The following is a 27,967-nucleotide window of genomic DNA, read 5'->3' as shown; positions in this document are numbered from 1 at the left end:
TGGCTGGTGTTTTCTGATGTGGTGGCGTGTGGTGTGGTTTCTGTGCAGCCTGTGTGCCACACACCCCTCTCCCCCCCCCCCCCTCTCCACCTCTGAGCTGCGGGCTCCTCCCACACGCACAGAGTTTGTTTTCTCGACTCCCGGACAGATCCCAGCGCCCATCAAGGAAATGATGCGCGCTGGCAAACGCGACTGAACGAAAAGGCTTGGCCGTTCGGCTTCGGATGCTGGCTTTCTAGGAAATCGTGTGGAGATAGATAGAAGCATAAGAGCTCAGTTGTGAGCGCGGATGCAGCCGAGCCCACTCTCCGCTGTAGACAGAGCAATATATACGGCTCTGGCAGAAAGCATGCATCGGTTTCCACTTTGATCACGGCTTTCTCCGCTGTCTCCTGTACAAAGTAAAGGATCTGAGGTGGGTGGAGCAGCTCCTGTGACGATGTTTAAGGTGGTGCCGTGTGATCCCTTGAAGGGATTCATGCTCACTGGCTAGGTACGACCTTAAACAGCAGAATTATGGAATAATATGAATTATGATTTTAGGACGTCCACAGACGTCCTTGGCACTCCTCGTTACTTTTTTTTAGGACGTCCACAGACGTCCTTGGCACTCAATGTGTTAATGATCAAACATTTCCATTTATGTAGCCTACAGTATTTATGTTTTTGTTTCAACTACAAAAATAAATAAACGTCAACTTGAAACTATGTTTCAACTACCACACACAGCCTATAATATTATAGCCTATGTTTATTAAAAAAAAAAAAAAAACGATCTCTGGACATATGAATCGATATCAAAGGATTAAAATAAAAATCGATTAAAAATCGGAGAATCGTTTTTTTTTAACCCAGCCCTAATCATTATTGCATGCATGTTGCAATGATTACAAAAATAACGCTACACTTTGCTAGCAAAACTGTTCAATGTGATTTCTCCTGCATGGAGCTGTGATGAAACCGCATGCAATAGTTTTCATCACTGCCATCGTGTGAAAACCTTCCCAACTCCCAATTTGGGCGAATTTCATGTTTTAACTTGAAGGATTTCCATAACACGTTGTGAAACTTCTCCCCACATCTTGGGGCTTATGGACATCTTTTTGAACATCTGTGAGATTTAAAAAAAATCCATCGTCATCAAGCTAAAAACAAGGCTGTCTTTTCCGAGTTCCTGAAGAAATAACATGTTGGAGATACAAGTTTATGATTTACTGCCAGCTGGCAGCTATGATGCCACAGCTGTCGCGACCTACCCGAAAGCCACCGGCAAACAGCTGTTACGCCTGAGCGTCACCATAACTGCACCATGAGGCTCTGCCACCACACACATTCATGTCACCACAGTCAGGTCATAGTGAGGAGCAATGAACATAAGGGAGAAGTATCGCAGGGTAAAAAAAGCTTATCGCTGATCAAATGTGGTGGATAAACACAGCTTCATTGTAGTTGCTGAGATACAGAAGCATCAGGAACAAAACATCTGGCTTCTTCAGAGATAGCACCTACCTCCAAGCCATTAGACATCTGATCTTGCACTGACTCATTGACTACGTTTGACCTATATAGCACTTTTTTTTTCATAACATTATTTTTTATTTTTTATACGTATACACACACGCATATACACTTCGTTGAAAACATGTGTTGTATGGCCTCTAACAGCCGTTTAACCCATTGATACCTGATGCAGCATTTGTGTGTATATCCCTCATTTGTGTGCGTATCCCTTTAAGACCGCGAACCGCGTTAATGCGGTTCGCGGTCTTAAAGGGATACACACACAAATGCTGCATCAGGTATCAATGGGTTAACATGTAATGGGGCACTTTATAATCCCCCTGTCCAGCTACCACACACACTAGGGCTGTCACTTTTCCCAAAATAAAGTTCGAACGAACTTTAATTGCCCGAAATTCCTTCGAATATATTCGAAGTTTTTTGGTTAATTAAAAAAAAAAAAAAATCAGTCCAGGCCACCGGGCATCAGCCCGACGTGTAAGGTGCTCTTATACTCTAGCAAAGCTCCGTGGGGGTGGGGCCCCGCGAGTCTCCGTGAGTCACCGTGGAGACCTCGCGCTGGGGTAGATGCCATTATACTCAGAAAGTGATCAGCATGTATTGTACAATGGTGAAAACAGCCCGTGAAAAGTCGCAATGAAACGCTGTGCAGTACTGAGTGCGCTTTCACTCTCAAACGACCGCACATCAGCACACGAAGGACTCACCAAACTTGTTTTTACTGAAAGCCGTTTTTACTTCTCAGCCCTGATAGCCTACTACTCTGTGCTGCTTTTAATCTCTCTCAATAATGCTCTCAACACAACACATTTACTTGGTGAAATGACTAAAAACGAACAGTTGCAAATCTAAGTTTATAGCCTACCACATGGGTCAAGAAACTTGCTTGGACGCTCACAGTCACAACACTGCCTCACAAACTTGGCTGCATCCAACTCGAGACAACTTTTCAGACCCTGGAGACAATCTTTCTCAGAAGAGACTAACGCGACAAATCTGGAGACTTTCTGACATGGGATTAACATTACCAGCAAGCAGCAGTTGGTTAATTTTGGTTCATAAAAAAAAAAAAAAAAAAAAAAAAAAAAAAATCGAAGTGTCAATTTACATATCGAACACGAACCCCTCCCCCACATTCGAAGTTGCATTCGAATTTCGAATGAAAAGTGACAGCCCTAACACACACAGACTAACATGTAACCCCCCACCCCTCCCACGCATACACACACATGCACGCACGCACACGCACACGCACACACACGCACGCACGCACGCACACGCACACACACACACACACACACACACACACACACACACGACTTAAATGGGGGGGGGGATAAGGAAAGGGAAAATAAACAAAAGAAACCATAACCAAAAACAAACAAGAACAACAAAAGGACGGTGAGTTCGTTCCACCTGCTGCTCGGCTGGAAGCCTCTGAAGGCTATTTACATCATTATGAAGGAAAGGGTTCCCATCTATCAGTACATTTTCCAACACCACCTTTTAGTGAGAACTTATCATGTCCTCTAACCATGAACCTGCTGGATACTGTTACTGAATGTTTACCTTTGTCTTGTGAACCACCAACCTTCTGGTTAGTGGACGACCCGCTCTACCTCCTGACGGCTACTACATCATGTGTTGGTGAAGAAGACAGGGTTGGGTGTCTGGGTCTCACAGAGGATATCTCTTTGCCCAGAGGGACCAGACAGACCAGCAACACCACCTCCTCCCCCCTAAGAGAGCAGGTATCATCTTCACACAAAGACAACTAAGCCCCCTGCGTCCATTATATGGAGACAGAAGAAGAAGAGGCCTGGAGAGACTGTTTTGACTCTGTGAGAGCGTGGACATGTCTCTGGTGTCACAGCTGCAGGCACCAACAGGTCACTCACACCTCCACCATGCAGCCCTGCTAAGACTTCACTGACCTGGGTGCTCACAGAGTTCATCAGAGAGGTAAAAAGCCTGGCTGCAAATGTGTGGAAACAGACAAAAGGTAAAAGAACTGAAATACGGCCAAATACGTTCTAAATATAAACTGCAGCAGCAGAGAGAGACTCTCTCTCTCCTCAGGGTAGAGATGATGAGGAGCGCTGCTCCCAGCATCACTCTTACAGACCCACTTTCTGCAGGCTGGAGGAGCGAGGAGCTAGCAAGGAATGCAATTTGCGCGATACAATTCTTCACAATATGGCTAAAAAAATAGCTATTGTTAACTTGAATAGTTGTAGGCGGCTACTGGTTGTCTGTTATGCTTTCCCTATAATTCTGCTTTCAGAGCTAGTTGTTGTATTACGTTATTACTAAAAAAAACAATAATAATCAAATCAGTGGCGATTATTAAATAATGAGAATGTTCTCATTATTTAATAATCGCCACTGATTAGATTAGGCGAGAAAACCAAGCAGCTTGATGTTCTTCAGATTTCAGATTGATTTGATTCACACGCGCTTGAAAACATTATAGACATCTTGAAAATGAAGGAAAACCAGAGTGTGCAAATGAGGCCCCGAGGAAGCTTTCTAAGCTTTTGGTGGTGGACCCACAAGAAACATAAACTATAACATTATGCATCAGTCACACATCAATTATATAGGAGGGATCCATTATCATACAGTATCATCCATTATCAACATTATCATCCATTTTTATACAGTAGAATGAAACAAACCAGATCAAAAACAACAACGAACAAGCAGACAAAGTAAAACAAAGCAAGACAGAACAAAACAGAACAAAACAAAACAATACAGAACAGACAAAACAGACAAAACAGATACTGGCCTAATAGCCCTACAACGGATAGTACAAGACATAAGACAGACAAGACAAATCCCACTCAGTTTCAATTAGGCATAATGTGGCTAATAGTTGTTTCTTCAACATTTTTTGAAAAGAGGAGACAGTGTTGACATTTTTATAGTTTCATCGAGCTCGTTCCAGATCTGCGGGCCCCTACACGCAACGCTAAAGGTCCTTACACATCAAGAGCGATGCGAATATACGGCACGAAATTGCGATGCGAGTTTTGACCCACCTCAGCGTCAATCACAGCCACAGATGTGTACACGTTGGAAGCGAATTTCTGACAAATCGACTGTGGTTCGAAAAAATAAACGCAACGGTTGCATTGACTGATATACTGTAGGTTCCGAAAATATTATTGACGTGCGAATTAATCGCACGAAAAAAATGCTCCCGATGTGTAAGGACCATAAGACTGGTACATTTCAATTTCCTAGGTTTACCAAGGATTCAATGTTTTTCTCGTGGTGTCGTGTGCGTTACAGAGGCAAGCAGAGTGCTTAGGTCACTCTGTCTGCGCTGCTGCCTGGGTGGACAAACTCGCCCTGCTAGAGTCCATCAAACTCGCGGGTCACACAGCGGATGCCACTTTGATGAAATCTAAGTCAAATGGACTTGTGGGAGCTGGACAGATCGATAGCACATTAATATCACCTGGGTAGAGAGGAGAGAGGAGAGAGAGAGGCCAGCTCTCTGGCTGTTCTGCTGGAATGGAAAAGGAAGGGGGACAGGCCAAGACATGCCACTGACTGCCTGTAAATCTTTCAGGCTTTGGAGGAACGCGTCACCTTCTCCTAGCAGGCAGCCCCATGCTTTTAGCATCAGTGTCAGGGCTGAATCAGCCCCTGCATGGTCAGATCATGCCTGCCTGATCTCCTCTGCTTATACTCCACAAACAAGCAAAGACTGCTGAGTAACATACACATTAGGGCTGTGAATCTTCACTGGCCTCACGATTCGATTCGATTACGATTCAGAGGGCTACGATTCGATTCGATTACGATTATCGATGCATCTCGATGCATCGATAATCGATGCATCACTTTTTTCCCCAATACATGATTTATTTTTTCTCACTTTCTTTTTTCTCACTGTGTGGCTACTTTTAAAATAAAAGTGCATTTGGAATTGGATTGTATTATGATCCAAATAAACAACTGCATGTACGGTACTTCCATTATATTCTATTCGATTATAAAAAAAATAAAAAAAAAAAAAAAAAACGATTTTTCACATTTGTGAATCGATGCAGAATCGTGCACGTCCGCATCGCGATGCATCTTATAATCGATTATTTTTGACACCCCTAATACACATATAAAAGCACTGCACACACAGTCCTATATGTTAATCAATATTCATATATATATATATATATATATATATATATATATATATATATATATATATATATATATATATATATATATATTCATATATATATATTCATATTCATAGCACACGACGCAGAGAGCAACTTCCAAATGAAAAGAGTAAGTGGTCTGTGCATGGATTGCAAAAAAAACAGAATATGCATAAATCACATTCGAACACTGGCCTAAAAAATTTAAATCACTGCACAAGTGGAAGAAATGAAAAAGTGGAAGAAACGAAACAAAAAATATATACATTATTTGTCAAATGTTCAGTCAAACATTGAAATGAAGAACTGTCTACGATATGAGCATTCAAGCCAATGAGTTTGAGTGAATGAGTGATACTGGACACTGGAGTCTTTTTCACCTTAACCCATTGATACCTGATGCAGCATTTGTGTGTGTATCCCTTTAAGACCGCGAACCGCGTCTTAAAGGGATACACACACAAATGAGGGATATACACGCAAATGCTGCATCAGGTATCAATGAGTTAACAATACTCAGCAAAAGGTCTTGATGCACACCAGGGACAAGTGCGTTTACGTAGGCGAAGACGTGTTTTCACGCTAATAGTTCCCGAGTGTCTTATCTCACTGGCTAATATTTCACGGTCACTTAAGTCTTTTCTGCTCTGGATTCCTGACCCCTTAGTAATATACTTACAATGAAACAGACCTGGACGGGATAATAAGCATCAGGTATAATTGCCTCCTGTCTCCATAGTTCTCCCTTAGAGTGGTTCCTTTCATAGCTCTTTGTCGGTCTACATAATCAGCCAGTGGGCTGTGATATCACAGAGAGCAGAAGAAGCTCTTTCTCTGCCTCACAAACATGCTTCTTCTCACCCAGGAGCTTGACTTTTCTGAGGAGCAGCAAACAATCCTCCAGGCCCCAACTCACAGAGCCATAAAAGAGACAAGTTGGTACTTTCTACTGAGAATGGATCTTCAGGGACAGAAAACTAACAGCCACAACGATCACTAAAACGGCAAAATGCTTCCCGGCATTAATTAAGAACAACAATCGCAAGATGTATAGCAGAAGATCGTCATCCGACCAGTGACGACAACATCTGAAGTTGGTCCAATGATGTCCAATGAAGGTCCCCGGGCGCTGGAAAGAAAAAGCGACCACTGCTCCTGGCCTGCCCCCTGGAGGAAAGGACAAGCCTGGATGGGTTAAATGAGGAGGACATATTTCACCGGCCACCGTCAGCATGAGTGTGTGTTTGTGGCCGCATGCATGTGTTGTAGTGTGTTCGTGTGACAATAAGGACGGGCTTCCGTCTGAAATCGCGTTTTTTTTTTTTTTTATAGCACGCTGCGATACACCATAAAGAAGACTGCCAAATTTAGCAATTATTATCAGCCTAGGATGGTTTCTTGAACTGCACGAGGAGACGAGAAGATGAGAAGATGCATCAAGGCGAGACAGACCAGCTCAAGACTTGGGAGCCCCCTGGCTGGAGATGTGCTCCTCACAGTGATGATGAGGAGCACAACTCATGCTCCTTGGCATCCGGCGGAATTCCTTAAAGGGGGACTGAAACCCCCAGATTTCTTGCAAAACGGTATTCTACTTGATTTGAAAACTCTGCAGGCAAGATGGCCGCCTACACTCCCTTCTTTAGCTGGCAGAATTCCTCCCCCATAAAGTAACATATCTTGGCCAATAAGTATGTAACATACAAAATAAAACAAACGGCAATGTCTTCATTTGATGTAGAATGCAGAGGACATGTAATTGTTTAGTTAAACTTGCATTCCAGGAAGTTTAACGATAAAGGCTCGAGACTGTTTCGTCCTGAAACCCACACGCTTTGCGCCAGAACACAGAACACAATCGATTTGGGGGTGGAACACGCCAGGATTGGCCAACGCCAACGCCCAGACCTGCCAAATCAAATCATCGACAGAGACGCTATGGCCCGCCTCCCAGTATTTTCAGTGTATCAGAGATAGAGTACGATAAATGATCAATATAGCCACGTTATAAACAACAAACTAACGCTGGTGATCCGTATGGAAACAGTGTTACTCGAAATGGTTAAAAGTTATATCAATTTGGTCATTCAGTGGTGTTTTACTGCCATGAAACATAACTAACTAGTGGCTAATATTAGCCACAGTAGGCATTACTCATGGATGCATTGCTCTTAAAGGGCTCACGCCACGTGAACTACAGTAATAATCAATGGGGGGAAAAAAAAATTTCACATGAGTGGCGCGCGTGCTAACCCAACCGTGACGTCAGGATGTACCAAATATCCCATTCATTTGAGGGCACAAAAAAAAGCAAGTTTGAACCCATAGAGGGAACTTATGCTGCTCAGGGGGTTGTAAAATTGTAACAGATTGGTCTCAAATAGGGTTGTCAAAAGTATCGATAGTATCAAAAAGTATCGATACTGAAAATTTTAATCAGATACAATACTCATTTGCAACAGGTATCGATAGTATCCAAAGTATCAATATTAAAAAAATTAAATGGATACAGTACTCATTTCATTTGCAACAGTTTTGATACTATGAGCACTTTCTTTTAATGAAAAATCACTGATTTCCCCCTCCCTATCATTGGGTATCTGTAGCTTCAACAAGCTAAACGTGTTCTGATAGCTAGATCAGGGCTAATCTGCTGTCTAAGTTCAAAGTTTGATCAGGCCTAGATTATGGAGAAGTGTGCGTCTGTCCGTCCATCTGTCTAACTTTATTTTTATGCCTCTTGATGTGTCGTCATCCCCCCTTCCCGTGGTATCGAAAATGGTATCGAGTATCGATATTTTCCTGGGTATCGGACCGGTATCGAAGTAGAAATTCTAGTATCGTGACATCCCTAGTCTCAAATGTGGAGATTTTGACCAGAATCCTTCACATACAACCCCAAAAGCGATATATATTGGCTGAAAAAGAGTGTTTTGGGGGTAAGTTACACTTTAAACAGAAACACACAGATGGATATGTCTCATTTTCCAGACTTGCAGGATGACTAAAGCCAACTGACGACAGCTCTCCTCCACATAGTCCCACATTTACAACAGATCACAGAGAGAGAGAGAGAGAGAGATGGAAGGAGACTCTCCTCATCATCACACAACTGCTGGAGGCAGAATGGACGGCAATCACAAGCAACCGACAAAAAGCAAACATCGTGATGAAGATCTATCTGAACGGATCCCTCTCTCATTCTCTCTCTGAGTCACGTCTCCCCCCCGCCTCCCGCCTCCGTCTCCCCCCTTTGCTGGAAAGTTTTCCATCTGCTCTCAGGAACGCTGCCATGATCCCACAAACATGGAAATCAACCAATCTTCCAGGAGGAGACAGTCTAATTTAGGCCCAGGCCCTCCTGCTCCCAGGCCCTCCTGCTCCCAGGCCCTCCTGCTCCCAGGCCCTCCTGCTCTGCTCCCCTAGCCTTCATCTACAGATGGTGGTCTGGCTACTGCAGGCAATATTTCCACTCTGCGCATTTCGCAGCTCTATTATTGTCCAAAGGCAAAACATTTTTGTTTTAAATAAATAAACAAACAAATAAATAAATAACGAAATAAATAAAATCCGTATGATCATTCGTAAGTGCATCTCAGGCCGACAGATCATTTACTTGGTGAATGCCCGTTTGTCCATTCGGAGTTTGCATGTTCTCCCCGTGCTCCCCCAGGGGGGTTCCTCCGTATTAGGGATGTCAATTTTCGGTTAATTTCACTTTCGATTAACCAACGCTAATAATCGATTAACCTATCGGTTAATTCATAATTTTTTAATTTTTTTTTTTTTTTTTTTGTCTATTTACTCAATGAGCTCATGCCCAAACAAGGCGTGTCTATTTAGATGCTGAAATGTTAATGCTTTTTGTGTTAGAATTATGCCTTTATTTTTTGTTGGCTTTGCTGAAATTTATAAGTTTATTGCCACATTTTGATCAGGTAATCATTCCAAAATCATTCTGGCTCTTATATGGATGACAAGGAAATATATTTTTGAGAGCTTTATTTCCTGTTTATGTAAACATTACAACAACAACAATCTGTTATTTCTTTTGATTTTTTCACATTAGGCCTACTGTCTTTTGCAGCATAAAAACTTAAACAAAATATAGCCTATTTCGATTTGCTGCCAACAATTGAACAAAATTTGAACAAAATAGTTGCATGATGCAAAACACTGTGCAAAATCTGCAAGGAAACTCAAAAAACGTGTCAAAAAAAATAAATATTAACTGATAGACCGACAGCAATAACCGAACAACGACGTTAGCGACGGTTAATCGATTAACGGTTAACCGTTGACATCCCTACTCCGTATATAACCCCCCCCCCCCCCACTAAAAACATGCAGAAGATCAGATCGTCATCGTCATCCGACCAGTGACGACAACATCCGAAGTCGGTCCCCGGGCGCTGTACGAGAAAGCGACCACTGCTCCTGGCCTGCCCCCCGGAGGAAAGGACAAAGCCAGGATGGGTTAAATGCAGAGGACAAATTTCACCGGCCACCGTCAGCATGTGTGTGTTGTGGCCCTCCGTGCATGTGTTGATGTGTAATCGTGTGACAATAAAGACGGGCTTGTCCGTCTGAAATCATTTTTTTTTTTTTTTAAGTGCCTACTACAGTCAAAAAAAAAAAAAAAAAAAAAAACCCTAACCCTACCCTAACTAACCTAAAATCTAAACTACCGGTAACCTAAACTAAACTTGTACCACTATTCCTTACAGAAGTTGTAGTTGTCATAGACTGTGTTGCATAGTTGATTGCTCTATTGCTGACAAAAACACAGTTATTGACAGTTATTGAGAGTTCCATTGAGTAAAGTTGTGGACCAGTGATGTCATTCATGCACAAATTCAATCACTGGTCCACAACTTTACTCAAATCAATTCTCAATAACTGTCAAACTTGTCTGCAAAACGGTTTACACTTTTCAGATATGTGCGAGATTATGTGCAAAATAAATCAACGTTGAAAATGAAAGGAGTGTTCCTTTAATGTGCATGCTCTTCCCTACAGTATTATCCATTCCATCTCCAGACACGCTTCCTTTTCCTTTTTCATCTCGATCCAAGTTACTATCTTACTAAAAACACTGAAGTAAAGGGAGGAGATATTCTGTCTCAACTCGAAGTACTGGGAAATGAATCATGTGACACAGGATAATTGGGCCAGATTACAACTACTCAGCTGACAACATTGAACTCTAACAGCAGGCACAGATGGTAAAGTGAACCTCCACTCCGTTCCCAGAAGATTGGACAGAGAGGAGCAAAAGTGTCAGACTTGGCCTTAGACCAATCACGCGGAAATACGCCCGGCAACAGCGCTCTTTCATGCCCATAACTCTCTCTGTGCTGCCTGAACAAATGTGATATTTTCCTCATATCAAACTGCACTATAGAGGCAGTCCAATTCAGCAGAGAGAGAGAGAGGCTCCATATTTCATGGCCTCTCTATCAATTTTATTTCCACTGAGCTGGCAGTCCGGCGGGCTGACCGAGGCGTACGCAGCGCTGGATATGGAAAATATGGATTTGATCGGGTGAATTGGGGGGCAGAAATGGGCCATTGAGCTAAAGTATAGTGGGCAGAGTCTTAGCCGCCATATTGATTCATACTGAAGTTAAAGGTATAGCACCATCAAAGCAATGAAGGAGGGAGAGCAGAGTGCAGAAGGAAAGGAGGTGGTTGGAGTCCACGCTGTCTTGACTAGGGCTGGGTATCGCCACTGACTTCCCGATACGATACCGATACACAAGGTCCCAAGTCGATACGATTTCCGATACGATACTATATCGATATTTTAGTTACAATTGCTTTGATAATGGAAGAGATTCTCAAATAACTAATGCTGTAAATTGTACAAGGAACCCTCTAACCTGGTGCATTATTAAAAAATATTAATATTTACATTAAGAATTGACCATAAAGCAAGCAGTTACATCATGTAATTCTTTTTTATTTAAACATGACCAACATAGTCATTCAACATCTTATCTTTACAGTCTTCTGTCTCTTTCTTTACAGTCTTCTGTGAGAAGTTTAGATTTCCACTATACAACAGAATCATTGAACAGCAGCATGTTGTAAACAGTGTTTCATAAAGTATAAATGCTTTGTAAATGAAATAAAATTTAATTAAATACAGCTCATGAACATTTCCAGTTCACAAACATTATAGTGCAAACAGATTTGAGGTCTGTACATCTGGCTCATGGTGCATGCACAATGCACATGTAGCCTACAGTATTTATGTTTTTGTTTCAACTACAAACATAAATAAACGTCAACTTGAAACTATGTTTTAACTCCCACACACAGCCTATAATATTATAGCCTATGTTTATTAAAAAAATAAAAAATAAAATGTAAAATGCATTTTAAAAGATCGATACTGGGATTTATGTATCGATACTTGTTCCTTCACATGAATATCGATTCAATATCAATATATCGATTTTTTTTTTAACCCAGCCCTAGTCTTGACAGCCATTAATTTTGGCGCTGTAACGGCTTTGGCAGCGAGCAGCACACTTGGAGAAGTGTGAAGCGAGTCGGAGCAGAGGATCAGTCATGCAGAACAGAAGCCAACATCACTACTACCGCCTCATGGGAGAAGACCACAGTGCAGCTGGTGAGGCTTACAGCACTCCAGTTACCAAAGTAAAAAAAGAATCCACACAGTGTGTAATATGACTTGTATGTAAATGTGTGTTGACACTCGTACAGATCCTTAGCGAGGCGTCACTGTTCCATTCAGCGCTTTTAATTACCCTGTGTGTGATCAAATCCTTCTGATGTCTCAGCCCATTTCTCCTCATGATCTGCTCCGTTCATCTCTTCACAATAAAACACATTCATGATCTGCTCCGTTCATCTCTTCACAATAAAACACGTTCATGATCTGCTCCGTTCATCTCTTCACAATAAAACACATTCATGATCTGCTCCGTTCATCTCTTCACAATAAAACACATTCATGATCTGCTCCGTTCATCTCTTCACAATAAAACACCTTCATGATCTGCTCCGTTCATCTCTTCACAATAAAACACATTCATGATCTGCTCCGTTCATCTCTTCACAATAAAACACATTCATGATCTGCTCCGTTCATCTCTTCACAATAAAACACATTCATGATCTGCTCCGTCCATCTCTTCACAATAAAACACATTCATGATCTGCTCCGTTCATCTCTTCACAATAAAACACATTCATGATCTGCTCCGTTCATCTCTTCACAATACAGATCTGCTCCGTTCATCTCTTCACAATAAAACACATTCATGATCTGCTCCGTTCATCTCTTCACAATACAGATCTGCTCCGTTCATCTCTTCACAATAAAACACATTCATGATCTGCTCCGTTCATCTCTTCACAATAATACACATTCTGTTTGCTTTGTTATTATTATACACTACCGTGTTGCATCTCCTAATTTAGCATTGAGAGAGTTTCCAACGGAGCAGTCAACCTTTAGCTCAATAAAACCCCCAACTATGGAATACCGGCGTGGTAATTTTTCTTATTTCAATATGAAAAAGTATTTAGTCAAATCTCCTCATGCTCATGCCATAATGAATATTTGTTGCAAATGCATGCGTCGTGACTAGCTCTGTGTCACACAGCCTGCACTGTCATCTTTTTCTATTATTACTGCCTTATTGGACTGGTTTTATAACCTTTAAAGTCGAACTGAACCCGTGCGTCGCGTGTGTCAGAGTCCGTTTCAGACTGAAAACATAGTTTGTCTGAGATGACAGGCGGGTCATAGTAGCATGTCGATGATTTGATTTGACAATTCTGGGGACTGGAATGGGCTTTGGCCAATCCTGGCGTGCTCCGCCTCCAAATCGAGTGTGATTCAGTGTGTTGTGGCGCTCCCCTCGGGAAGAGCCTTTTGACGGGAGGTTAGTGGCTGAGTGGAGCTCAGCGAGCCACAGGCAGCCAGCTGCCTTCGTGTTGCCGAGCGGAGAGTGCAGCACGTCGGCCTGGAATCTCCGAAGTGCGACCCCTGACAACCAAGCTCTCGGATGCGCGCGCCATTATTGCTATTGCGGTAAATACAATATTCCTGGAATGCGTGTTTTAACAAGCCAGTTACATTTCTTTGCATTCTTAGACATTACCGTTTGATTTAGTTTGCATAATTGCTCAAGTTAGTAGTTAGTTTATGGGCTAGAAACTCTGCCAGATGACAGGCACTAGGCACCATTTTCCCCTTCATTTGGAAGAGAAAATTATCCTGAAATGAAGATTTGATTGACAGCTGCCATGTCGTGATATGATTGGTTGAAATGGGGTAGAAATTTGATAGTACTAGGTGACGTCAGCAAACTGTAGATTACTGTTACGAATCAAATCTTGAAAAATGAACTTTTGATGTGAAAAAGTGTGAAAAACTAAAGAAATTAGATTTTTGTGATTTTTTTTGGGCATACATTATTAAATAGGTGCACTGCATACCCAGGTATTTGAACTAAAAGAAAAGAAAAGTAATTTTTGGGTTCAGCTCGACTTTAAATGAAGGACAGTGGTAAATGTCATCGATCGGAGTGTGTGTGTGTGTGTGTGTGTGTGTGTGTGTGTGTGTGTGTGTGTGTGTGTGTGTGTGTGTGTGTGTTAGAGATGTAACGGTGTGAAAATTTCACATCGCGATTACGTGAGCAAAATTATCACGGTTATGGTATTATCACGGTATCAGTATATAAATGGGAGTTGGGGCTCTGTTTGTTTATCTGTTTGTTTGTTTCTCTGTCCCACTGTGATTGTCCCACTGTGATGTCATAAATCCCACTGTGACATCATCTGTGATGTCATAAATTCCACTGTGACATCATCAGTGATGTCATAAATCCCACTGTGACATCATCAGTGATGTCATAAATCCCACTGTGACATCATCAGTGATGTCATAAATCCCACTGTGACATCATCTGTGATGTCATAAATCCCACTGTGACATCATCAGTGATGTCATAAATCCCACTGTGACATCATCAGTGATGTCATAAATCCCACTGATGACATAATCAGTGATGTCATAAATCTGACATCATCAGTGATGCTGGTCTCATTGGCCACACAGCAGCCAAGTTGCGGGCAAGGCCGCGCAGCGGGCGAGCTGCGAATGCGAGCTACAGGGCCAGCTTGGCGAGCTACAGGACAGGCGAGGCCACGCAGCGGCCGAACTAGTGAGCCCGCACAGCGGGCGAGCCTAGGAATCGAGCGAGCGTAGCGCGCGAGAGACCTAGTTCGTAAAAATTGCCGAAAATGTTCAAAAAGTACTGAGAGACTCACTGAAATATTTTTACGTTTTATATTGAAAACTCAGACCCAAAAAGTATTGACACATTCACTGAAATAATTTCTCCAAGGCTGCACGTTTGCATCTGGGAGACTGTTGCCGACTTTGGTTGATGATGGACAATATTTATGCATGTTTTTCAAAGCACTGTAATCTCGGTACCACGGTTTTAATGATACCGTAATCAAAATTTGAACCGGTACGGTTAATGTATGGAATTTTATCACGGTTATCATTAAAACCGGTTCTGTTTCATTCCTTCCTGACTGCCAGTGGCAGTTTAACTGTGAATAATGATCTCGCGCTCCGCGACAGACGAGTGTTTTTATACCAACGTAGTCACGTACGTGACGTGGGGCACCTGCGCATCTATAAAGGTGCGCCGTGACCCACCATACGTCATCTTTGATCTTCTCGCAACCTGCGTGGTTCGACAGGTGTGCGGCTCCGGAGCTCCGTGATTCGGATTCTCCACTTTGATCAGAGACAGACGCAAAGGAGAGGTAGGTACACGGCCTGAAGGTGTGTAAGTCAGCCATTCCGATCAGCCTGGGACTTGAGAGTCAGAGTGCAACGGGGTTGTCCTCTAAGGCTGTGGGTGGCTGCCTACCACCTCTCCCCTGGTCGGGAGGTAGCTCCGTTACAGGGCTGCCTCCGGCCTAGGCGGCCGGCCCTAGCCGTGGGTTTGCGTGGCACGCTACCCCCGTCTAGGTTGCCTGGTCGGGCTTGTATATATTGCCTATTGCTACTAAAGAAATAGGCAAGTATTATATGGTAGCGATTATATTGCATAATTGTGTATATATTATTATGACAATATTGTATTATACTATACTATATTATACTATACTATATTATATTACGAGATTCTAAGCTGTATAGCCTATAGCCTTTTGTACAATTAGATTGTATAATTGTAGAGGATTATATATAATATTGTATTATATCATACTGTATTATATTATATTGTAAAGCTAGCTTGTTGGGCGCGGACGTGTCCTGGACGGTGTCCCAGGGCCCGCTCCGATCTCCCAGCCCGGCCCTTTCGCCGCAGTGCGGACGTGTCCTGGACTGGGTCCCAGGGCCCGCTCCGATCTCCCAGCCCGGCCCTTGTCGCCGCAGTGCGGACGTGTCCTGGACTGGGTCCCAGGGCCCGCTCCGATCTCCCAGCCCGGCCCTCGTCGCCGCAGTGCGGACGTGTCCTGGACTGTGTCCCAGGTCCCGCTCCGAGTTACGGGCTTGACCCCCTGTGCTCGTTTGACGATGCTGGCCTGTTCCTCCTGTGGCGTCGAGCTGCACGTGGAGGATGGCCATGAGATGTGCCCCAGCTGCCTCGGGGTGGGTCACCTCCGGGAGGCCCTGACGGACCCCTGCGTTAATTGTGGTATCCTGCCCCTCCGCGTAAGGGAGGAGCGGTTGTGTGAGGTGGAAGGCTGGTTGCTTGGTCACCGCCCACCCGTGGTCAGCAGCCCTAGGCGGTCTCCCCGCAAGCGGCACCAGGGGGAGCGCAAGGGGGAGGACCACGGAGGGGAGAGGGTCTTACCGGCCTTGGCTGAGGTGACCCTCCCACCATCGGGGGTCTGCACTAGGTCTGCCGCTGCCGCTAAGAAGCGCAAGAGCAGGACGCAGACGAAGAACCGTAGTCCGCGGAAGAAGGCGAAGAAGGAGACTTCCTCTCGCCAGGACATGGTGGCCTTGCGAGCAGAGTTGGAGCAACTCAAGGCTCTGATGGTGCCTCCTGCGCACCCAGGTTCCTGGGCGGGCGTGGCAGTTCAGCCGAGCAACCCACTATTTAGGCGGGCTCCGTCAGAGCCGCCCTTTGAGGTCCCGCCCTCTCCCGCCTTTCTGGAGGCACTGAAGAGCTGCTGGGCAGACACGGAGACGCGGGGTCGCCATGCGAAGGATGGCAGGACCCTGGCCTCCATGCGGGATGCGGCGATACATGGTCTGGCCCGCATGCCCCCAGTGGACCATTGCATAGCGTCACTGGTCCTCTCGCCGGACGCCGCGCTGGGGGACAAGGCCAAGTGTCCTAGCGCACAGTGCCGGGTCACAGATGACCTGCTAGTGAAGGCGTATGAGGCGGCGGCTCGGGTGGCTCGGATGGGAAACTCCCTCTCCGTGCTCCTCCTCGCCCAGTCCCAGATGATGCAGGCGACGCATCAGGGGGCGGAGTTGGGACACACACATGAGGCGGCCCTGCAGGCCTTCGGGTTCATGTCGAGGGAGCTGGGCCGTGTTATGTCCACCCTGGTCGTGGCACGTCGGCAGGTGTGGCTTGCGCAGGCGCCTATGTCTGATGACTGCAGGCGGGCGTTGAGGACGCTCCCGGTGGTGCCCGGTCAGTTGTTCGGGCCAGAGGCAGAAAGGGCCCTGGAACGGAGGAAACAGTCTAACCAGGCCTCAGAGGCCTGGGGTCGGCGCAGCAGAGGTGCAGGGGCGGCCTCGGCCTACGTCTCGGGGAGACGGAGCGAGAGGCGGGAGCCACGGCACTTGCGATACTGGGACTCGCCTGGGCAGGCAAGAGAGCATGTCCAGGAGGCGACTGACAGTGGACGGCAGCCCAGGGGGGTGCACCCCCCGCCCCGTGGGCGTGGGCGCGGCTACGACCGGCGCCCCCCCAGAGCCGCGGGAGGTCCTCCAGGCACAGCCTGAGAGGTCAGGGCCGGCGGTGGGCAGATTCACACATCAGCACCTGGCCTGTTGGGCGGCCCATTCACAGGACCCATGGGTCCTGGACACCAGGTCCAAAGGCTACAGGCGGCAGTTCCACCGCCGGCCCCCACCACCTTCCGGGGTCAGGATGACCTTCGTCACGGACCCCGCAAGGGTGCAAGCTTTGTCACAGGAGAGAGTCAAACTCCTGGACAAAGGGGCTATCACACCACTGAACCCACGTATACAAAGCGATGGGTTCTACTCCAACTATTTCCTAAGGATGCGGACAGCAGCTGCAGCAATCACGCCCCTGGGGCGGCGGCATCTGCGCCCTCTACAGATGTGGTTCAGCAGCCTCCATAGGGATCCTCGACTTCACAGGTGGGTCAAAGTCAGGGTCACACACAAACCTCTTATCCATCTCCGCCGCTGGCGGGACAGACAGCACGTTCCTGCTGCACGGGGTGCCTCTCGGCTCGGGCACAGCACGGTGGGAGGTCATGACAACGGGATGCCTCGCCCCAGGGTTGGGGGGCGGTATGGCAAAGGAGGTCAGTCCAGGGGGTGTGGTGCCCTCGGTGGAGGGGGCAGCACATCAATGTCGTCGAACTGCAGACGATTTACTTGGTGCTGAAGCACTTCTTGCCTTCTCTAAAAAGCTGGGTATGGACGTTCTCGCCAACACTTGGCCGAGCAATCTGCTATATGCGTTCCCTCCGATCCCCCTGATAGGGCTCACGCTTCACGGAGTGAGGTCGTCGGGTCGCAGGGTTCTCCTGGTGGCCCCCAAGTGGCCAGCCAGGCTGTGGTTCCCGGCACTCCTCGGACGGTTGGACGGGGAACCATGACAGCTCCCAGCGAGAGTTGACCTCCTGTCCCAGCTGGACGGGGAGGTTTGGCATCGGTGTCCGGCCCACCTTCAGCTGGGTGGGGCCGTTAAAGGGGACCGGGCGCTCCTGACGGGCCTCGGACCCTCTGTGTGCGAGACGCTGCGTAATAGTGTCGAAAAAAACTGCGTTTTTACTGGCAGTTACAACGGCCAAGCGGGTGGGGGAGCTCCACGCTCTTTCCATTAGCCCGACATGCCTTCGGTGGAAGGCGGATGGCTCGGGGGCGACTCTGTGGCCGAAGGTGGCGTTCCTGCCCAAGGTCTTGTCCCCGACGCATATTAACCAGGCCATAGAGCTGGAGGCATACCATCCTTCCCCGGCTGGCTCTCAGCCAGGGGAGAGCGACACTTCGTTATGTCCCGGGCGGTGCGGCTTTATATCAAGGCGACGCAGACCATCAGACGCTCAGAGCAGCTTTTGTCTGCTACGGCGGGAAGAACAGGGGACAGGCTCTGTCCAAACAGAGGCTGTCCCACTGGATGGTGGACACAATGAAGCAGGGAAGCCTGCGCCCTCTGACATTGTTTGTCATTCGACCAGGAGTGTGGCCACATCCTGGGCTGCGATGAGGGGAGTGTCCCTGGCGGAGATCTGTGCGGCGGCTTCATGACAGCACCCGGCACATTCTCCACATTCTACCGCATCAACGTGGCCTCAGGGTCCACGCTGGCGGCGGCAGTCCTGCCATTGGCGGCGATGGACCAGTAGGTGAGTGGGTTCCTCGTGACGCCGCAGGTATAAGTCATCCACAGTTAAACTGCCACTGGCAGTCAGGAAGGAATGAAACAGAACGTAAGTTACGGAGGTAACTATGGTTCTGTGAATTCCTGGATGACTGCCAGTCATGCAGGTCACTCGGAACCTTCGGTGCGAGAAGATTCTGAGATGACGTATGGTGGGTCACGGCGCACCTTTATAGATGCGCAGGTGCCCCACGTCACGTACGTGACTACGTTGGTATAAAAACACTCGTCTGTCGCGGAGCGCGAGATCATTATTCACAGTTAAACTGCCACTGGCAGTCATCCAGGAATTCACAGAACCATAGTTACCTCCGTAACTTACGTTATCATTACATCCCTAGTGTGTGTGTGTGTGTGTGTGTGTGTGTGTGTGTGTGTGTGTATGTGTGTGTGAGACAGTGAGAGAGAGAGAGAGAGAGAGAGAGAATGATTCTGTGAGACAAAGGTCAAAATCCTTCTAGCTTTCTGACAAATAAGGTCAGAACTACAGAGCAGCAAATTTACATACTAATGGACTCTAGATCAAGTAAAACAGACTCTTAAACATGAATATGACTTGATGTGTGGATCATATTCATAGAGGCCATTTACACCTGGCGTTAACATGCGTTTTCTGCCATCAGATTGCAATCAGATTGTGTTTTATCACTTCAGCCTGATTCCATTTACACCTGGCGTTAACATGCATTTTCTGCAGTCTGATTGCAATCAGATTGCAATCAGACTGCAATCAGACTGCAGAAATGGTTGTCCTCTCAATCCGCATAAAATTGCTGTATCCAGATTGAGAGGACACATTGCATTTACACTTGTGTTCAATGTGTACACAATGCATCCCTGACCTGGTGGTTTGGCTGATCAGATTGCAATCCTTCTTCAATGCGTTTTGGGGGTGTTTACACCTGGCATTTCAAGTGATAAAACACAATCTGATTGCAATCTGATCACAGAAAACGCAAGTTAGCGCCAGGTGTAAATGGCCTCATAGAAAGACGATGTGGGCTACTTCCATTTTACCTATCAGTCTCTCTCTGATATGAGAGTTTGCATTTTGGGAGCATATATTGACCCTACTGAAATACTAATGCCAAGTGTAGGATCAGATAGATAGATAGATAGATAGATAGATAGATAGATAGATAGATAGATAGATAGATAGATAGATAGATAGATAGATAGATTTGTATTTCTGTGTCATGCACCATATTCATGGTGCCCAGCCCGTCTGGGCTTACAAGACACAAATCATTCAAGTTCAACAATACAAACAAATCAACAAACAAGCTACAAAAAGCTCAAAACATAAACAAGACAGAGTTGTATATTCAGATGTACAACTTCTCCATTCTGAGTTTCCAAGCCCTCCCAATAAACCTGGCCAAACTGAAGACTTCATCTCTGAATAACCATTCCAACTTAGCATCATCTCCTGACCAAAATAGTTCACGTTTCTTATTTTTGCATTAACTGAAATAGAGACAATCTTGGTTCCTCATATAGCGTACAATGAAACAAAAAATGAAATTCATCTTCCACAACACCTAATTCACATACAGCACAAAGTCTCTCCTCCTCAGCAATAGAATTGAACCTGCCAACCTCAATAGCCAAAGGGAGGGTACCCGTTCTCAAGTGTGGTCTTTGACTGAATTTCAATCATGGAAGACTACAGCATAGTTTAGAGCACCCCATGCGTACATGCATTCAGGGTGTGTAACTCCTTAGTGACATCACTGATGACATCACAATTGCTCGAGTGACATCACTGATGACATCACAATTGCTCGAGTGACATCACTTGTGACATCACAATTGCTCGAGTGACATCACTGGTGACATCACAATTGCTCGAGTGACATCACTAGTGACATCACAACTGCCCCTTCTCCATTTCCCAATATCCAATCAGCTAAGGACATCTTAGCAAGGCCATGACGACCGCAGCACTATCAAATCCAGGACTGCACTTGAACATGAATACCAGTCATTTCCTGGATTCGGTTTAGAAGCTGTCTGTTAGTCTTACAATAAACCAAACTCTATTTGGATCAACTTTTTAATGAGTGAATCATCCTCCAAACCCAGTGCCAAATACTGGAGCAGCTCCAGGTTTGCTCTCCTCTGGCTCTCTCTCTCTGCTTTCTGATTCTTTCAGATTGAGATGTCCACAACACAAAATATTGATTAAACTGTCTAAAGCTTCAGAGGAGGAGTGCCTGTCCCCTTCTGTCACACAGAGAGAACCAGTGATCTAAGACCATGGCTTACAATTGTCACATTTTTTAGACTACCTGGCGCCTTTAAATGTGGCTGAGCAGCAATAACAAAACTGATACTAGCACCGTAGCGCACTGTCTGGATTGCTCCAGGAAATGGGATATTTTCCCAGATCACCCAGAGCCAAAACCACAACAAGCCTCCCACAAATAAACAACATACATGCTTGTTTTGCGGGACATTTCCACTGAGAAGAAAAGTTAATAATCCTTCGACCAAAGTTATTGCGGGAAATTGTTCTTATATAGTTTCTAATCGGAGGATGAATCGTCCCATGAATCAGCAGCAGTGTTAAAGCAGGAGCAGCAAGCCGCAGATCAACGCAGCAGCAATATGTTGGTGTATAAAGTTGGCACATCTCCATTAAACTCTGCAACGAGGATGCGTAAAATTCCCACTTTACGCACATGCGAAACTTCGCGTTCACTGCGAGGTCGAGGAGGGAATGTTTCTTACCTGTTGGCCCCTCGATGCCGCCGTCGGCGTAGATCTGAACAGTCAAAAGCAACAGAAAGGCGCAGGTGTTCAACATCGTGTCGCTGTTCTTTTTAGTCCACTTTGTCCACCATGTGCTGAAGAAAGCGTTTCATTCACTCCGCGTTAAGGTTCTTCACTACAGACTGTAGCAGCACCGAGTCCATCTCCACTCCGGAGGAGTTTCACTACACTGACACTGTGCAGGCAGGCAGCAGAGCCCTGTGCGAACTGACGTCAGGCCAGCCAGGGTAAACAGTCACACTGCTTTTCTTACTCGCACAAGCAGACTGTCCTCCCCGGGCTGCACAGCCAGGAGATAGGGGGCGGGCGCCTCCAAGTGGCGAATACCGGTAACGACGCCTTTGTGATGTTCAAATATTGCCAAAGAAGTAAAAACTAGGGTAGGAATCACTTTTTTCAATCAATTTTTTTTTCTCCAACAGTGTATTTATTATTTTCAATTAACACATTTAAACAACAATAGAAAATACAATACAAACATCCCATACATATACCACCTTGTGGCTATTTTTAAATATGAATATATTAGGGAGTGTACAGTCAAAGTGTACGGTAGGTGTGCAACAACGTTTGTGAACAAGATTTGCAATATCTGTATAAATCTTGTTCACAAACGTTGTTGCACACCTACCGTACACTTTGACTGTGCACTCCCTAATATATTCATATTTAAAAATAGCCACTTTACTACATTGTATATAGCAGTCACTGTAAAAAGAGTATTTTTACAAAGTATTTTTTACCATGTATTCTTGCCTTGACTATGTGTAACCTTCTTTCTCCTTTTTTATTTTTCTCTATATGTGTGTACTTGTGTACTCTGTGTGTACTTGAGAGCAAAGCTAACCGGAGCCCAATTCCTTGTATGTGTTTGCATACTTGGCCAATAAAGCTGATTCTGATTCTGATTCTGATTCTGATTCTGATTCTGATTCTGATTCTGACCTCCCTCCCCTCCCCACAATAGCACAACAGAAAAACAAAATCAAAAAACAAACAGAAACATAACAAAAAACACACCACCAACATACAGGCCTTGTTTCCACTGGGGATTGGACTAATTTAACTGAAATGTTGTTCAGTTATATCTTGACTCATGTACATGTTTATAGATTGGAATGTAGAGAGAAAAAAGTATAAAGAAATGCAGAAGAAAACAAAAACAGTCGTTCAATCAGACATTTCCAGGCGCTTCCATTGTGTCGGCCACATCTGTCCTCTCTAAATAACAAATGAAAGGGCCCCAAAGGCTGTCAAATAGTTCCTGTTTACCCCTGATGTCATATGTGATTTTTTCTAAGGGCAGAGTTGTAGTTAATTCAGTCATCCATCTACAAATACCCGGCCTACCACCCTGTTTCCATGTTACGGCAATAACTCTTTTGGCCAAAAGTAAACCTATGTCTAAAAACCTTTTCTGTCTCCTTCTGATGTTAAAATTAAATGGGTATAATCCTAAAATAAAGATCTTTGGATCTAAAGGTATTCATATGTATATGTCCTGGATACACTTTCTTACTGCGTCCCAAAAGGTTTTGATTTGGCTACACTGCCAAAGACAGTGGAAAAGTGTACCTTTTTCTTAAGGAATCACTAGTTTAATCACGGTAGTACTACTGTATATTGCCCCCCCCCCCCCCCCCCCCCCCCGTTTTTTTGGTGGGAGGGGGGCAACGATACGATATTTGCTGATATCACAAAGTCTGCCACAATACAATTTCGATTAAATTCAATTCAGGGGCCTGCGATCGATATGAGACAATACCCATTTAATCAGTTACATTTACATCAAAAAACAACTGACTTCTGATTTGACAATTTTATTCTGAGCTCTACCAGGCATTTAAATGAAAAACAATATATAATTTTAAATAAAAAGTAAAATAAAAATCTGATTGCAATCTGATTGCAATCTGATTGCAGAAATGGGTGTCCTCTCAATCCGCATAAAGTTGCTGTATCCAGATTGAGAGGACACATTGCATTTACACTTGTGTTCAATGTGTACACAATGCATCCCTGACCACCTCCGGAGGTGGTTTGGCTGATCAGATTGCAATCCTTCTTCAATGCGTTTTGGGGGTGTTTACACCTGGCATTTCAAGTGATAAAACACAATCTGATTGCAATCTGATCATAGAAAACACATGTTAACACCAGGTGTAAATTAGCCTGGGTAAACCCATCCCCCACGTGACCTGCTCTCAGACCTGTTCTCAGTCACTATGTGCTAGTGACTGGGAACTGAGAGAGCATGCAGGTCACGTGAGGGCTGGGTTTACCTAGGCTAGGTGTAAATGGCCTCATAGAAAGACGATGTGAGCTACTTCTATTTTACCTATCAGTCTCTCTCTGATATGAGAGTTTGCATTTTCGGAGCATATATTGACCCTACTGAAATACTAACCAAGTGTAGGAGGATATATTTACCCTAAATGGTAAATGGTAAATGGCCTGCATTTATATAGCGCTTTTATCCAAAGCGCTTTACAATCAGTAGGTACATTCACCCATTCATACACCGATGGTGGCAGAGTGCTGGCACACCATCAGGAGCAATTTGGGGTTCAGTATCTTGCCCAAGTGTGTGTGTGTGTGGGGGGGAGAGAGAGAGAGAGAGAGAGAGAGAGAGAGAGAGAGCAAGGGTGCTGATCTCTCTCTCAAATCAATTTGGTTGAATTTGAATGAGAAATTGCTCTCGGCACAGGTAGGATTATCAGTTTGACAACAATGGCTACAGTCTGGAGAAAATATTCAGGCTTACGCGTTCGCTCGCACTGTATGTAGGCTTATCCTTTTCACACTGTATGTAGGCTTATCCTTTTCACACTGTATGTAGGCTTATCCTTTTCACACTGTATGTAGGCTTATCCTTTTCACACTGTATGTAGGCTTATCCTTTTCACACTGTATGTAGGCTTATCCTTTTCACACTGTATGTAGGCTTATCCTTTTCACACTGTATGTAGGCTTATCCTTTTCACACTGTATGTAGGCTTATCCTTTTCACACTGTATGTAGGCTTATCCTTTTCACACTGTATGTAGGCTTATCCTTTTCACACTGTATGTAGGCTTATCCTTTTCACACTGTATGTAGGCTTATCCTTTTCATCCTTTCTCATTGTAGGCTTATCCTTTTCACCCTTTCTCCTTTCAGCACAGCACAAAAGTGCATAGTAGCTCTGCTGCAGCGTGACTGGAGGCAGCACGGATCAAATAACCTCCATGCCATCAAAGAGACCAGACAGAGTCAGTGGGGAGATATTCACTCATTAAAGAGTTTAATTGAACAGCTTGAATTGCGTCTGTGAATAGTGATATTATGCTATTATCAGAGTGAACTTTTAAAGTCGAGCTGAACCCAAAAATGACTTTTCTTTTCTTTTAGTTCAAATACCTGGGTATGCAGTGCACCTATTTAATAATGTATGCAAAAAAATCACAAAAATCTAATTTCTTTAGTTTTTCACACTTTTTCACATCAAAAGTTCATTTTTCAAGATTTCATTGATAACAGTAATGTACAGTTTGCTGACGTCACCTAGTACTATCAAATTTCTACCCCATTTCAACCAATCATATCACAACATGCAGCTGTCAATCAAATCTTCATTTCAGCATAATTTTCTCTTCCAAAAGAAAGAGAAAATGGCGCCTAGTGCCTGTCATCTGGCAGAATTCCTATCCCATAAACTAACTACTAACTTGGCCACTTGTTAGAAACATGAACAAAAAACAAAAACTATAATCTCTAAGAATGCAAAGAAATGTAACTGGCTCGTTAAATGGCCTAAGTGATGGCACTATACATACTGCGTTTGTGATGGCACTATAAAGGGTCAAAACATTAGTTATCTGTGTTTCATCATGAATGGTTGGATTCTAGTCACATGCTGCACGGTGTCCTCTCCTCTTTATGATGGCACTACATGATGGCCTTTTGGATTCATCCTTCATTCAAATTGAGCATCTTGCTAAAGCGCTGATGCAGCAGCCTGCGCCTCCTCCCAGAACGATCCCAGGTAGTGTTCCAACATGGTTGGGCTGACGTAAATAGCTATGCCTCCAGGAAGCCCAATTGGATCAGGCTGCCATTACGCCGGCTGTTCATCATTCATTTTGTCGTCCCGCGTGGACATTAGGAGCAGCGGATTACATTAAAGGAGGTTCAACAGACGCACCCCCCCGCAGGCAGCGAGACGTCCAAGGCTTCCAACAGCAACAGGAGCCCTGCACATCACCAGTCTCTAACGTCGTTAGGCCCCCAATGACAGATGAACCGTGGATTGCTCTGCAAATTACCTAATTTGACCGTAGGAGCTAAGCGTTTGTCGAGCTAACACCTGCAGTCACACACCTGCTTGCTGCTGCATGGCAGCGAAGGCACAGAGTGGCAATTTATTTAAACTCTTTTTGACCTGAACCCATTCAACCGGATGATCGTTTAATTTGCTGGAAAAGGTGGCAGGGTGATGCTGCACAATGGGTTTTTTGAACGCAGCCAGGCGACAGCCTGTGCTGTGTGTGGGTGATGATGAGAGTCATTCTTATCAATATTAGCACCAGTTGACAGCTGCCACTCGTAAACCCCTCATAAACAAACTACATGTGCACATCGTGTCGGGCACTAATCTCTATATAGTTTAATAATCATTGAGATGCTCGGGGAAGTTGGCAACAGACGGGTCTCAAAGCAGCAGCACTGTCTCCCATCTGGCTCCAGTCATGTGGGAAGGTGTTCAACTGAAGCCCCACTATATAAGAGAGGCAGATGGATGGATATATCAACATGCGTGCCTCTCCCATGAAAAACATTAGCAAAAACAGGTATCTCCGTTTGGATTTTTTATCATTTTATTTTATATATTGATGTATTTATACTGTAATTAATTTATTTTTGGGAAATTTTTATTATCAATCATAACTAAAACATATTCATCTGATAATTTTCACATAAATCACCTCAATAATGTTTTCTATGTGCACTCCAGGCAGTATCAAACAGATGTTGTTTGTTCATTTTAAGAATGGCGTTTACCTGTTTTTGCAAAGGAACTCTTCAGATTTAAAATCAAACCTGTGTCTCATATGTTAAAGGAACACTCCGCCCATTTTCAACCAGCTTTGTATCATTAGAACATCAGTAGTATATCAGAAAACGGTAAACTGTTTTGAAGTCTGTCATTTAATTTGACAGTTATTAAGTGTTAAAGTGTGGACCAGTGACATCACTGGTCCACACTAACTCAAATTAATAACTCATTAACTCAAATCAACTCTCAATAACTGTCAAACATTCTGTCATTCATCTAGTTTGATAGTTATTGAGAGTTGATTTGAGTTAATGAGTTATTAATTTGAGTTAGTGTGGACCAGTGATGTCACTGGTCCACACTTTAACACTCAATAACTGTCAAATTAAATAAATACAGTTTTCTGATATACTACTGATGTTCTAATGATACAAAGCTGGTTGAAAATGGGCAGTGTTCCTTTAACCTGCTGCAGTAACTGCTGCTCTGCTCTGTCTGCCGTCACTGAAGCATCAGTTGCTCAGTAGTTCCCATCTCCACACAAAAACTAAAGAATGACTCACAGTACGGAGCCAGTGATGCAAAATTAGCAACAACGCGTACAATGATTTAAATAACAATGATTTTTTTGTATGCCCGCCAACCCCTCCATTTTTCCCACGGCGCTGGGCCAGCAGGCCCCGCCGAGGTCAGGAGATGGAAAAGTCGGGACACTCACTCAGTCAATGTGTGAATAGGGGCCGTAGCAGCTAGGGATAGGAAGGTGGTAGAGAGTCAGGATTGGAGGGGTAGGTAGGGGGAGTAGCTAGGGATAGGAAGGTGGTAGAGAGTCAGGATTGGAGGGGTAGGTAGGG

At 44.7% G+C, this 27,967-nt stretch overlaps 1 protein-coding gene across 2 annotated transcripts in view; it reads right to left on the bottom strand.

Moving 5' to 3' along the window:
• ptprub (protein tyrosine phosphatase receptor type Ub) overlaps positions 1-22,114 on the bottom strand; it is a 372,529-nt gene extending 350,415 nt beyond the window's left edge. For both annotated transcript variants that reach the window (XM_083662513.1, XM_083662512.1), the window contains exon 1: positions 22,037-22,114. In XM_083662513.1, the coding sequence (XP_083518639.1) occupies positions 22,037-22,112 (76 nt within the window). In that variant the 5' untranslated portion in view covers positions 22,113-22,114. The remainder of the gene's footprint in view (positions 1-22,036) is intronic.
• Between the last annotated feature and the right edge of the window lie 5,853 nt (positions 22,115-27,967).

This window comes from Poromitra crassiceps (assembly GCF_964638095.1).
Source record: "Poromitra crassiceps genome assembly, chromosome: 29".
Classification (NCBI taxonomy): domain Eukaryota; kingdom Metazoa; phylum Chordata; class Actinopteri; order Beryciformes; family Melamphaidae; genus Poromitra; species Poromitra crassiceps.
This window is presented reverse-complemented; position numbering and strand designations above follow the sequence as displayed.